This window comes from Glandiceps talaboti, chromosome 10 (genome assembly GCF_964340395.1).
Source record: "Glandiceps talaboti chromosome 10, keGlaTala1.1, whole genome shotgun sequence".
Lineage (NCBI taxonomy): Eukaryota > Metazoa > Hemichordata > Enteropneusta > Spengelidae > Glandiceps > Glandiceps talaboti.
In genome coordinates, this window is record NC_135558.1 from 17078432 (window position 1) to 17092192 (window position 13761).

Consider the following 13761-nt stretch of genomic DNA (forward strand, 5'->3'; position numbering starts at 1 on the left):
TCACGAGGTTAGCTTACGAGATTTAACTTGCGTAGGCAATATTGGATCGGCAAGGGACTTACCACAGTTGCGCACACCTGAAACTTCTTGGGCATGTTTTATATTTAATAGTTATGTTTACATGTTTATATAACATGGTATTATCTTAGATATGACTGTATATGACAGCAACTGGTTAAATCTACAACTTGTGGGCTAAAACTTTGCCGAAACGACTTCATCGCTTTGCCAGCTGAATCACAACAACACACAAATCTATTTCCGGGCAGAGGGTGAAGCCCTCAGAAATACTCGCAATGGTCATGACACAGAAACTGTTTTGGATGATAACAACTGGGATATTCATCAGGAGTATACATGTAGGGTTGACACTTGCAGTTGTTCTGGTACTGTTCCTGAAAGACACTGGTGAGTCAGTTGTTATTGACATTGGCAATGGAATATCTTGACTTTGTGACTGTAACCTGATGTTATTGTTATATTATTGGTAATGTTTTTCAAAATCTTAGAATTTATTTTTCATTTTGGTGCTTACACGATATGATAAGGTGTTGTCGCAGCTATTATTAATCACACCCACGTGGGTGAACCATTTGTACAACTGTTGCACCAAAAATAACACAATATAGAAATACATGTACATGTTCAAGTAAACACAAAGAAGGATTAATTAACAGTTAAGTGACTGGTAATACAGTTTTAGACTGGAATGTGTGTCTGGTCTAAAAGCAGCATATCAACACTTCAACTGAAACAGGTTTGATATTCTGGGATATTTATATAGTTTTTTTTACAGACAACAGCTGTATGTGAGGATTTTTTATGTATACAAATTTGTCACTTTTGTGCCACTTCTATAAGTTCTAATTCTTTACTCTTCAAGAACATACACAAATTGAATAATATGATCACAGTCCCTCAATGACAGAGGGACTATGACACCATGATAGACCTGTTACTGATTCCAAGATACATCTCAAAATCTCCCCATGCAACACACAGTCACACAGATGGTCATGATACAAAATAATGGTGTTTTTGTTATTACATGCATACATGTATGCATGTACATTTTTACAAATATTCCAAAAATATCATTACTTGTGTTAACCAAAAAAAAAAAGATCACCTTAACAACACCAGTGATGATATTTGTTGATATTTTTTTTAAATACCTACCGGTAATGATGCCATTGTTATGTAAGTTATATTGACTATCTTTGAATAGAATATTAGTTCACAAATGAATGTGATACAATACAACATCATATTTTCTACATACATGCTAGAAATTTGCAGGTATACTTAGTAACTCAGGGGGTATGGTTGTCACCTGACAGTACCCAGTAACCCTGGGTTTACTAGTAAAAGTTTTCTATCAGTTTAGTCTTTTTTATATAAAAACACTCACAATTAAAGAGGTCAACTGAACTTTATTAACAGTTACAATGTATGTTAGAATTATCTCAATTTGTTATGTTAGACTTTACACCTACATTGTATATTGTAATTACTAACACCGTCACACCGCACCATATGAAATGTTGAGCGAGACAGGAAAGTTTGGATATGGATGTTGGGTGTCTGTAGAAGTCTCCGTTTTACAAAACCTCAGAGACAAAACTAATAACAAATTCATGTACATGTAATTACATTTTTGTATGTATACAACTACATGTAACTGTTGAGGTCACTTTGATTTGCCTACCATTACATGTATATGGTACTGCACGTGACTTCAAGTGTCCCCATACGATGTACATGGATGATGTACAAATGTACATGTAGTCTTGCTGCTAGACCCTAGGGCAGTTCTGCCAACTTTAAAAGCAACCATACATTGCATACATGTATATGTACATGTAGGTACTGATATCCATATAAAATACTATAAAATATCCTAGACTTTTGTTTGGCAACCTTTCAAGCACAGATCTGAGGGTAGAAGGCTTAAATAACTACAACTTAGTGCAGAACTAGTCAGTGTTTTTGCTAAGGTGTGGGAACCCATATACATGTAACGTCACCGCCGTTGTTCAACTCATATCTGAGTATTCGCGACCTCTCTGATGAAGCTTCTCCATTCGTGGCGATTTTGAGACTTGGTGTAGCAGCTATAAATTGATCTGCCTGTAAGAGTCATAATTCCATATGTCCAGCAAAGTTTCTGCCTACCTCTGCATCTTTTTCCTTCCACTTTACCAAACATAATCAGTTTCTCCAGATTGTCTCCAACACGCCTTGCAATGTGACCAAAATATTTCAACCCATATAACAGAGGGGGGTAAATTTGGTAAAACTGGCATACTTCCCATACATTGTAATATACTTTTGGTGAGGACCTCGGTAAAATGACTGGGGAACTCTGGTAAGTTTTATCTACTTTTACCGCCATTAAAAAAAACACTGACTACATGTGTAGGTACCCCTTCGATAAAATGCATGAGCATGATTTAAAAACAGCAAGTTTAATATTTTTCACTTTCCTATTTCAACAGCTATCAGTAGAGCCATAAAAGATGGAGAGTATGTGGTACCTAGTATATTCACAATGTGTGTCCTGGTACCAACTGGGTTTTATTTTATTGCCAGTCTGATTGATCCAGGATACATAAAGAAGGAACATCAAAAGAAGGTAAATATTCAACAAATAAAACTTTTCTAAAGGCTTCAAATTAATATTCGATAACCAAACTATCAAGAAAGTAAGTCTTGAGTGGCTCTGTATGACAAGGAGGGATTATTGTGAAAACTTATAATTTGAAAAGTCTCAGAAGTAAAGGAAATCGGTAGTGGGGAGTAGGAATGTGTATGGATACAATGTACATGTTTACACTGTAATGGGGAGGATGTCATGTCCTTCTGACACAGAAAGGCTTTCCCTGGGGCATTATTGAAGTCTGTTATACAATGTATTTCAAAATAAAATAAAAAATCCAAAAGAATTATGTATATCGCTAATACATTATAATTATTGTTTTAAAGTTCATTTTGAAAAAAAAAGGGGGGGGGGATTGATATACGGTTATTGTCCTTCATACAAAGGGTTTTCCTACTCGTGATGTAACCAATTTCTGTAAATCAAATATTTTTATGCCTGCTACCAGCAATTAATAGTCAAATACATTTTTTTTTAAATCTAGATATAAAACATGTCTGGTACAGACTGGAATGCTAAAACCCGGATTTCTTCTAATCCTATTAAATTTGTAAATATCACAACCATTGAATAATCAAATCCACATTTATGTTGTGAACTATAGTCAGAATAATAGACCAAATGTGTACTTGCATTAAAATGTACATCTAATGTCCAGGCATGTTTTCCATATGGTGTTTTTTTCTTTTGTTGAAGGCAGAAGGTAGATTACACATGTATAAATTTGTTAACCAGAGTTTCTCATTGCTTTAATCTACTGAAGTTGTATTCCATATTGACACATGTATTATGTTGATAGGAAATGTGTAAATTTTAGCAACCATATGTAATCCCCTCCCAGTTACTTTAAAGGTTCTAAGATCTTAGCAACAAACGTGATATGGATTATGTAAAATATACATTTGTAGTTCTAAATTAATATGCAAAATAATATCAAATGTTGATTAATCTATTTTTAATTAACTCTGTTTAATTTTAATTGGATTGGTGATTAATTGAATGAATAGAACATACATGCACAATGTACCAGTGCACGGTTGTTTGAAAAGTGATGTTTGACTTTAAAACGAAACACATGCGATGCTTTTTTGTTATGAACAGTATGGAGCAACTAATAACTACTGAAAAGGGTAAATCTGGGAAGTACATGTACCTTGTCAACTTGGATGTCGAACAAAATCACTTATCAGTACAGAGCTGGTGTTGATCAGAAGTTAGGGAGAAGTGACATATACATTGTAAGACTTGCTAGGCAACTTCTGTTAAACATATTGTCAACTTTCTAATTGCATGTATTGTAATGTAATTGGGCAATAATATAAGCAGTTGATAATACATTTAACGGATGTTCAGTACCAAGGCCTGTACACTTCACTTCTGCCTATGTAAGTTCTGATCAATGCCAGTGCTGCACTAAAAAGTACATGTGACTCAAACTAAAATATTTTATCTTGTTTATAATTCATGCTGTTATTTAACACAGTGAAATCACAAAGTATCCTTCTCCGTAACATTGCTAACAAAGATTTGATTTAAAAAATGGATTTCTGACTCCCCATTTACCCACTGTTATATTTATTTGGGGTAAAATAACCTGATGATATTTTTGTTTGACTAATTAAAAGTTGTATGATTAGAAATTGAATTTCATGCCATGGAATAAAAGTGACATAACATGTATGTACTTGCAGTAAATAATGAGCTGCTTAATTATTCGCGTATTCCATGTCAATAGAGAAACACTGTATGCATATGTCCACAGACTACTGTGTACATGCAGTGCTGTTGTGAATTTCAGACAATATACATCCACACACAACAAAACAGTGTCCTCCAAACCTCCAGCCCATTTGTATGTACACCATAATATATACAATTAATGAGAAAGATAATGTCAGTAAGGGATCGTAAACTATCAGAAACTGACATAACTGACACAATGCAATTTTTTTGTCTAGCAAGAGATGGGGTAATGACCAATTTCATTTGATTTGCTGGCTGTAAAATTGTTTCAAGGATTTGACAGTGGAGTGAAATACTTGCCGTTTAAGCAAGCGTTTTGTCAAAATTTATCCATATACAAGCCAATTCCATAGCCTAGGTGTAGTCAATGGTACTACTTTTCTAAAATTAACTTGTAAGCGCAAGAGAGCAATTTGTTCAAAGAAATCCCAAGGAATTCATTAAAGTGAAGTATGACAAGAAATGATGAATGTATGTACATGAATAATATATTGATAGATAGTTTAAAGCTCCAGATTTCATATTTAATGATTACTGTTGTGGACAACTTGTCTCATGTGTAAGTTTAATGATGGTTACACCGTGTAGCCTTCATTAAATATTGATGTGCAGTGAGGATTTTCATTTCAACGGATGTGATCAGAATTTGTGAATGTTTTGTTCTTTCTTGTAGAAACCCAGTATTCGTGATGTGGAGCATAATGGCAGTGACACTTCGTCAGATGAAGACATTACATCAGAGGTTGCTAAAATGTTGGATTCACCTACAAAAGTGAAGTTGAAAAAGTGTTCGTTTTGTAAAATTATTGTAAGTGTCACATGCAATCTGAAATAGTTATAGTGTTGTGTTTTTCGATAGCAAAGTTTGATCAGAGGGCAGTACTAAAATCTGGAATCTATCACCTTCAGTCAAACTGTTAAGTAGATGTAAAGCTAGAATCGTATAGTGGCCATATTTGATTTGTCACTGCTGTCAACAAATAATAACGTAGTCATGGTGATGCATTAATTTATTATAATTTCCATTCACAGTCAAACAATTTCTGAGAAGCGAATCCCAGATTTTCGCCAACATCTCATCTGCTTTATCAGGGCTGTACTATAATGGGCTATTGTCACATGTCTTGTGTCTCATGCACATGTTACTCATGCTCTGTTTGAAACAACCATGCAAAAAAACAAATAAGAAACTGCTACACTGTATAAGATAGTAAGATAGACTGAATACAATTTCCTGCGACATTTTGTCTAAATAAAATGAACAAATGTGCCACCATGCAGACATCAAAACAGTGGTGCCTGCGTATCTACATCAAGCTGCAGTACGTGTAATGGTCTTGCTATCTTAAAGTGTTGAATGTGCAGTTTCATTTTGGTTTCTGCATGGTTGTATCAAACAGAGCCAGTGAACACTAACATGAAAGTGGCTGTATGTCATATGTATCATCATTTTATTCATGTCTGTTGAAAACAGAACTAGAGACTAAGTACATTTATCATAAAGATAGTTATGCTGATCTGAAGACAAAAATACTGAGTAAATTTGATATACTAATATTGATTACCGGTAGTACAGTAAATTACAATTTGATGTATTATTAGATGGCTGTGCATGAGTTTAAATTTTATATTCATCAAGTACACAGTTGTATAAATATTTGTAGAATTCTGTAAACCTACAATGTAGATATTTTCACTAGAAAATTTTGCGATTTTATAGTCTTGAGCTAGTTCTCAAATACTAGTTATTTTTTACAAATTACAAATGACAAATTACTGGTACATTACATTCATGTACAAATAAGGCATTTTAGTCACTAGTTATTTTGCCGTTTTTGTTTTCCAGCAAAATATAAAGTGAAAATAAATCTTTTAGTGAAAATTTCTAGGTTTTACAGTATTTTTACCCCATATCATATGACTAATTCCTTGGTCAATTGTGTAATTTCTGTGGAAAGCAGAACAAATATGTCAGCTAGCACAAAACTTATTTGTTATTGTCCATGTATGTCAGCTATGAAAACTTTTACATTATCAAATTATTTTAGATATTTGTAAATATATGATAAATATATATATATTCTTTGACAACAAAAGTGATTCATATACGTGCATGTACATGCATGTAAACTGTTGAATATGTGATTTATTTACATAGGAAATTGTATAGTGGAAGGGTTTGTAACAGATGATGCAGTCACACAGCTCAGCTGATGACATACATGTAGAAACCTGTATCTCCAATTACATGTACCTACACATATCAATATACTATAAACCTAAGAACTTTCACCAAAAACTTATTTTCACTTATTTCACAATGAAAAAAAGAAGAAAAAAAACTAATTAGCAGCTATAATATACCCTCTTGTATACAAACACAGTGCACCAGGCTTAGAAATGTGTAAATATTTGTCTATAGGACAAAGTCCCAAGTTGAGAAGAAACATCAGTTGAAAACTGTAAAAATGACAAAAATTTTCTAGTGACATTATCCAGGTTTAGAGTAACCAGTATATATATACATCATGTGTAGCTGATTGTATCTTTAAAATTAGAATTCTATCCATGTATGTTTATTCAAGTCATAATTTCTGAGTGTTTCACAGGGCAATATCATTTTGACTAGGAACTTCTCCCATTCACAATGTTTATTTCTCACTCCCTTACCTGCTTAGTGCTTGTGAAATTGTCGAATGACAACCTCACTCTATTTCTCCTCTTCCCCTCCTGAAGGATGAGAATCTCTGATAATTCTATTCCTAGAGTATGTATAAACTGCATGTTATTGACATAGCTAAAATTATGTTTCAGCAACCAATGCGAGTAAAACACTGTCGAGATTGTGAACATTGTGTTCGTCGTTTTGATCATCACTGTCCCTGGTTAGATAACTGTGTGGGCGAAAGAAACCATCGATATTTCTGGTTATTTCTGTTAACAGAAACTGCAGTTATTCTGTGGTCATTAGTTATGATATGGTAAGTCTTCAGTTTCATGTAATCCCATGCACTTATGGTAAAGCTATGGCGATGAAAATCAAAAAGTAGTTTCAACATGATTTTTCAGCACAACTGAACTGATAAGGTTCAGTAGTGCCATAGGGATGGTGTGGTAGCTGTCCATCTGTGCGTCTGTCCATCCATTGTGTGTGTGTGTGCATGTGTGTGTGTGAACAACATATATTTTCAAAATCATTCAACCAGTGTTTGTGGTGCTTGGTTTGGATTGCATTTACAATGATAAAGTACAAATGTAGTAGGTAATTATTCAAGACAAAATTACTAGATCATGTATGTCATTGTCTGAATTTGGTCTAAAACATGCTGACGTCTTTCAAAGATATTTTCTACCTTTATCCATTACAACAGCATGTGTGTGGTACCGATACTTAAAATAATCAGTTTTGCTTCAGTGCCATTGGTAATAGTATTTCTGCTAATAACAGTATTTATGTCTTACAGGAATGCCTTCAAGTACCAAAGAGAGTGGAAGGAATGGTTTAGTTACAACGTCTTCCTAGTTATGGCATTCTGTATACTATTATTTGGCTTGATGGTGACAGGGTTATTACTAGGTTGCCATACCTACCTGATAGCTATGAACACTACAACCTGGGAATTCATGTCCAGGCATAGAATCAACTATTTAAAAGATCTGGAGAGTGAAGATAATCCATTCCATGAGGGATTGGTGAAGAATTTTCTCAAATTTTTGTGTTACTGCTCCATTAGACGATGGGAACTGTTGTACAGTAAGAGAAGTGATCCCTCAAGAATTGTGTGATATGCAAGGTGGTCCTGATTTGACAGGGAAAAAAGCGTTTCATAACTGCTCAAATTGTTTCACAGTTGACGAGAAAAATTGCAAGAGAAAAGATGTTGTTTAGAGAGTTAGGAAAATGTAGAATTCTTGTTACATGTACCTGAAATAGAATCACTGCATGAAAAGTTGCATTTCCAGTTTGGTATACGTGATGGTCACAACGGAATTCCGGATTTTTGGCAATTCCGTTGTGTGACTGTCATGTATACAGAACCGGAAATGCACTCCTTTCATGCAGTGAATTGTATCATCTTAATACATTATAGAAATACAACAACCTTCGATCAACCGGCACCGTGGCTCTAAGCCTGTCTCAAGCTGTGCTAAGGCTACCTACTGACAGCTAGTTGACTTGTCCACTACACATATGACATATGACACACATACACCCAGGCAGTAAATGTGATGAGATGCATACATTAAATACAATTGTACAACATAAAAGTGTGTTATGTAAACTGTGTAATCCACCACCCAGCCTTGTCCTTATCAACAATCTGTTTACAATTAAACACCAGGGAGTGAAAGATTACACTTGTGATCATTAGAGAAACTGGCTGTTAGTAGGTAGTTTTAGCACAGCTTTAGACAGGCTTAGATCCATGGTAGGTCGAAGATTGTTGTAAAAACCAGTCAAATTCTAATCTTCGTGGATAAAACCCAATCTGATTAAAATCTGATTTAAGAATACAGTTCAATTACTTTATTTGAATACCTCTATTTCCTTTGCTTACTGTCGTTTTTTTTTTATTTTGTTTTCAATTTTGTTGTTCGGGGAGAGATTTCTTCCTAGTGTAAATAGAGAAATTGAGCCATATTCTTACATTAGAGTTTAATCAGATTGGGTTTACACCAGTGTGCCCTCTAATCGTGATAGCTACATTTTTTTGTTGTTAGTCAAAATGATATAAACTGGGATTTCTTGTGAGTCATCAGAGATAGGGGAACACCTAAATTTTGATGTCACTAGCAATTGTGTGCATCAGTGGGTGCGTCAAATTGGCTTAGAGGGCACGCTAATTGACACTGTGACTTTCGATCACTCTACATGTATATGCTGCACATGCATAGCTGTAGGTGTATATGGGAATGAGTCCACCTTCCTGATTGTAATTGTATTTTAACCCTCTACTATGAGGTAAGATAAATATTACAGGTACTGAGAATTACATTTCAGTTTGAGTGATATTTTATTTTTTTGCAATTGAAGACCTTTCATTTGTTTTATTTTTTTAACATAAACAAAACCCACTGTTGTCAAATTTAAATGTCAGAATTATAGGTGATAGAAGTAGAAAACACAACTTATGGAGAACTATGTCCCTGAATATGTTACTACGGAAAATGGGGTATCGTCAAACTAAAGACAGACTCAAACTCAAGCTGTTGTTTTTGTTCCATGTGGTCAATTGCAGAAGTGGTTGACTGCAGTGTCTTGGTTAAGTAGATGTACTCACCCTGTTATAATGTAAACACTGAATGAGGTTGAACGTGTGGCCACTCGAGGAAAAAATGCTGTCAGAAATGCCACCCTACTGTGAGTGTAATTACATCATGTTCATTGATAGCTTATATCAACATGTCACCTAATAATTTTGGTGGGTGCCTGAGTTATGTAAATATAATCATCCTGTAATTAAGATGGTGTAAATAATGAATTAGAGTGTGTAGCCATTTGAGGAAAACTTGCTAAGAGAAACGTCAACCCTACTGTGAGTGTAATTACAACATTCATGGATAACTTATATCAGAATGTCATAATAATAGTTTTTTGTTGGTCTGTGTTAGAGCTTAATAGTTGATCTGCCAAACAAAGCTATCAATTATGTGCATTTTAATGATAGCTATAAACTGAACATTAATATAATTTTTTCAACTGTAAAGAATTCAAGACATTTGGTCTTTGTAAGTTTTACAACACGCTCACAAGAAAGAAGTGCAAAGCAATAATTTTAGAGAAACGAAAAGTGCCATGAGTAGAAGAATGCCATGATTTGGAAATTTAAAAGAAACAGTACCGTTCCATATGCTATATTTACAAGCACTAATACATTGTTAGAAATACAGAAGGAACTGAAGGCCTTCACGAAAACACATAATATAAACACAGTTTCAGTTTTTAAAAATAAATTTCAACATGTGGTACCAGCGAGGGTTGTAGAGGAACATATGGTCTGCATATTAAATATGTTGGCTACATTTTGTAGGAATCTTTATTTTTGAATTACAAATGTTTTACTTAGATTTTATTTAATTTCAAATTTATTTAAATATTAAAAAAGGATAAAAAGTGAAATGTTTATAGACAAGTATTCCACTCAGATTTCAATGTTTTGGAAGACATCATTGAAAATTTACTTCTGAATGGGCACAAATTATTCAACGTGATTAGAATTAGATGGTAAGAACTGTGGGCTGACTGTACAAATGGTACTGATTGTATCAAAGCTAGGGAGTTAGGGTTAGAGATAGGATTTGGTAAGCCCTCATAACATTCCTTATTTGTATTCAGAATGTAGGACTGTGGGCTGACTGTAGAAAGGGTACATACTGTATCAAAGCTAGGGGGTTAGGGTTACAGATAGTATTTGGTAAGACCCCCTAACATACATGATTTGTGTTCAGAATGTAGGACAGTGGTCTGACTGTACAAAAGGTACATATTGTATCACAACTAGGGAGTCAGGGTTAGGGATAGGATTTGGTAAGACCCCATAACATACCTTATTTGTATTCAGAATGTAGGACTGTGGGCTGACTGTACAAAGGGTACATACATGTATTGTCTCAAAACTAGGGAGTTAGGGTTAGAAATTGGATTTCTAAGACCCCCTATCACAATTACTACAACGGATACATTATTATATCAAAGTTAGGGAGTTACATGTAGGGTTAGGGGAAAAGATTTGGTGAACCCCTTAGTATACACCTTATTTGTATTGTTCATAATGTAGAACAGTGGATTGTGTACAAAATATACATAATTATGTCAAAGCTAGGGAGTTAGAGTTAGGAATAGGATTTGGCAAGACCCCCTAGCATACACCTGATTTGTATTATTCAGAATGTAGGAGAGTGGATTGACTTTACAAAAGATTCATATTTATAAGAAAGCTAGGGGGTTTAGGCTATGGATAGGAATAGGATTAAACCCCCTAACCTACTTTGTAACATTGTCAACATACAACCATTGTTCTACTCTTCTTGCCTTGAATTAGGACAAAAACTCGTAGAATAGAAACTTTCCTATATTTACTGTCAAGATTTAATAAGGTTTTCTACTCTCGACTTTCTCTATAGAAGTTTTCATCTATAAAACAAAGTTTTATATAACTAGTAATTAATAAAGGAAAGTATAATCTTACAAGACAAAGACGTTCTTACATACTGCACTTTGTAAAGCAGGGTATGCTGAATTTACAAATTTATAATAATCTTGAAGTGTAACTTAAGATTGCAAAGTGTCAAGCTGTGGAGTTTTCAGTGCCGATTCAAAGGCCAATAAAACTCTTTTCTGTCATAAGATTCTCAAAGTTGGGAAATTAATGTCTACCCCACCGATCACACCTCGTGAGTCGTTCTGTATTAGTTACAACAGTTGTAACTTTTTCTACCCAAAAACAGTATTACTGCATGTAAGTTGATTCTATATATGCCATACTCTGAAGTATTGAATCTGTGTTCACGCCACTATATTTCTCATTTTACAGTGTAAAACAGGATAGCATGGATTCTAGGATTAGCTCTGCTGTAGAACTGGATAGCATGGAATCTATACTTGAAAAATAGTCAACATAGAATATTAGATTCCTGGTAAACTCTTCTGTAGAATCAACTGCACAGATTCCTGGCTCGATTTATTATAGTACAGGAAAGCATAGATTCTTGACTGTAGAATAGGACAGCATACATTCCTGGCTATCAATTATACTTTAGGCTCAGGGATATTGATTCCTTGCTAGCTACTGGTATATCATAGAACAGATGGATGTATTAATTAACACAGTAATAGCTGGAACAGATCACATCAATCCCTAGCTAGCTAGTAGCTACGCTTCAATTCAGACCAGGACAATATGGTTTCTAGGCTAGCTATACTTTAGAACTGGCCACAGAAATCCTGGCTAGCTATAACATAGAACAGGGTAACATGGATTCCTGGCCTGGTTACAAGGACATTGTGCACAGTGTTCATATGATGTAATGTAATTAGTAACACTTTATTCCTTACTTTGAAGGGTGTTAGTGCAATAAATGATTATATATACTCATTAAAGCAATAAGTAATGGTAATGAGATTATTACATTCTTGAAATGACCAGTTTATGGTTAAAGTTAAGTGGCACAAGCCAAGTTTATAAACTGTTTACTCTTACATAAAACTTTGATTATGCCATGCACAAACTAAAAAATTTAAAATTTACTGGAATTCTAGAGAAATAGTATACTTCATTTTGTTTAATATTTTGTGTTTTACTTGGTAAATAATTCACCTTTGATAGTTGAGTGTATTTAGTGCATTAGAGAAGAATTGATAATCGTGAATGATCTGTATGATACGCTAGTAAGATATGTTTTCATGCAAACTAGCTGTAATACTTGCTATGGGGGAAGGGGGAGGTGGAGAAGGTATTTAGTGAGCTAAATTGTGGAAAATAAACTTATTCATCTTGGTTATTGTGATGCAAAATTACTGTCTTGTGCACACAATGTTTACAAGTTATAGAATGGCTATCTATACAAGATATTTTGTAATACCATAGATTCTTCACAGACGTTGGCAGCCATTTGGCCACAATGCTATGAAATCAAGTGTAGTGCATGTACACACTAGTGGAGTGTCTGACATTTGTGCCAGGTTTGGTTGAAATTGAACTGTGGGTGTCAGGGTGTTCACAAGCAGCTGCACACATTGATCATTTCTATAGCCTCCTCTGGGCTGTGTCTGTTAGGTGCCAATTGATGCGTTGATAAATAACGCAAGTGCGACTTCAGTCTTTGGGTATTCTAGTTCTAGAAGACAATATTACAAATATTAGGTACATTGACTTACAACACTGTCCTTTGTCCTCTACAAAAGTAAGTCTACAAACTCGTACAAATTCCTGGACATACCATGATAAAGATAAAAAGCCATTTCTTAGGCTGTTCTTCCATTTTCAGTGATATCACATTTTGGATCCAGTGGATGTAAATGAATAAAGACATTGGATAAATAAATATATGAGTGTCAATGAGTTTGTTTTCAGTACTACGGTACATGTATGGTTTTCTTTCATAACCATTTCTCACTACCCAATCTGTGATCATATCACAGCTTAATTTTAGTCATGAAGTTGAAAGATTATTACATAGCAGTTGGGTTGGTATTATACAAATTTGTGTTACTATGCATTTTTGTAAAAAAGTATGGTCGGGGAAAAATAAGTAATTACTTCAGTTTCTGTGTATCATAGACGACATGGTAAGTATGCAAACACTCGTACAGTACTACATATATCAAAATTATGTCATCACAAAAAATGACACCATAG

The 13761-nt window shown here is 34.3% G+C and overlaps 1 protein-coding gene across 1 annotated transcript; it reads left to right on the top strand.

The window, feature by feature from the left end:
- The first annotated feature begins 47 nt into the window (after window positions 1-47).
- On the top strand, window positions 48-13407 carry LOC144441119 (palmitoyltransferase ZDHHC12-B-like). The gene is made up of 5 exons (XM_078130649.1): window positions 48-408; window positions 2499-2635; window positions 5076-5210; window positions 7217-7383; window positions 7867-13407. Exons 1-5 carry the CDS (start codon window positions 297-299, stop codon window positions 8186-8188), a joined length of 873 nt encoding a protein of 290 aa, XP_077986775.1. The 5' UTR covers window positions 48-296; the 3' UTR covers window positions 8189-13407.
- The last annotated feature ends 354 nt before the right edge of the window (window positions 13408-13761 follow it).

Excerpts from the sequence above, each read along its gene's own strand:
- LOC144441119 (XM_078130649.1), top strand. The coding sequence starts at position 297 with ATGGTCATGACACAGAAACTGTTTTGGATGATAACAACTGGGATATTC. Across the intron at positions 2,636-5,075 it reads AGAAGGAACATCAAAAGAAG|AAACCCAGTATTCGTGATGT; the intron begins GTAAATATTCAA and ends TCTTTCTTGTAG. Across the intron at positions 5,211-7,216 it reads GTTCGTTTTGTAAAATTATT|CAACCAATGCGAGTAAAACA; the intron begins GTAAGTGTCACA and ends ATTATGTTTCAG.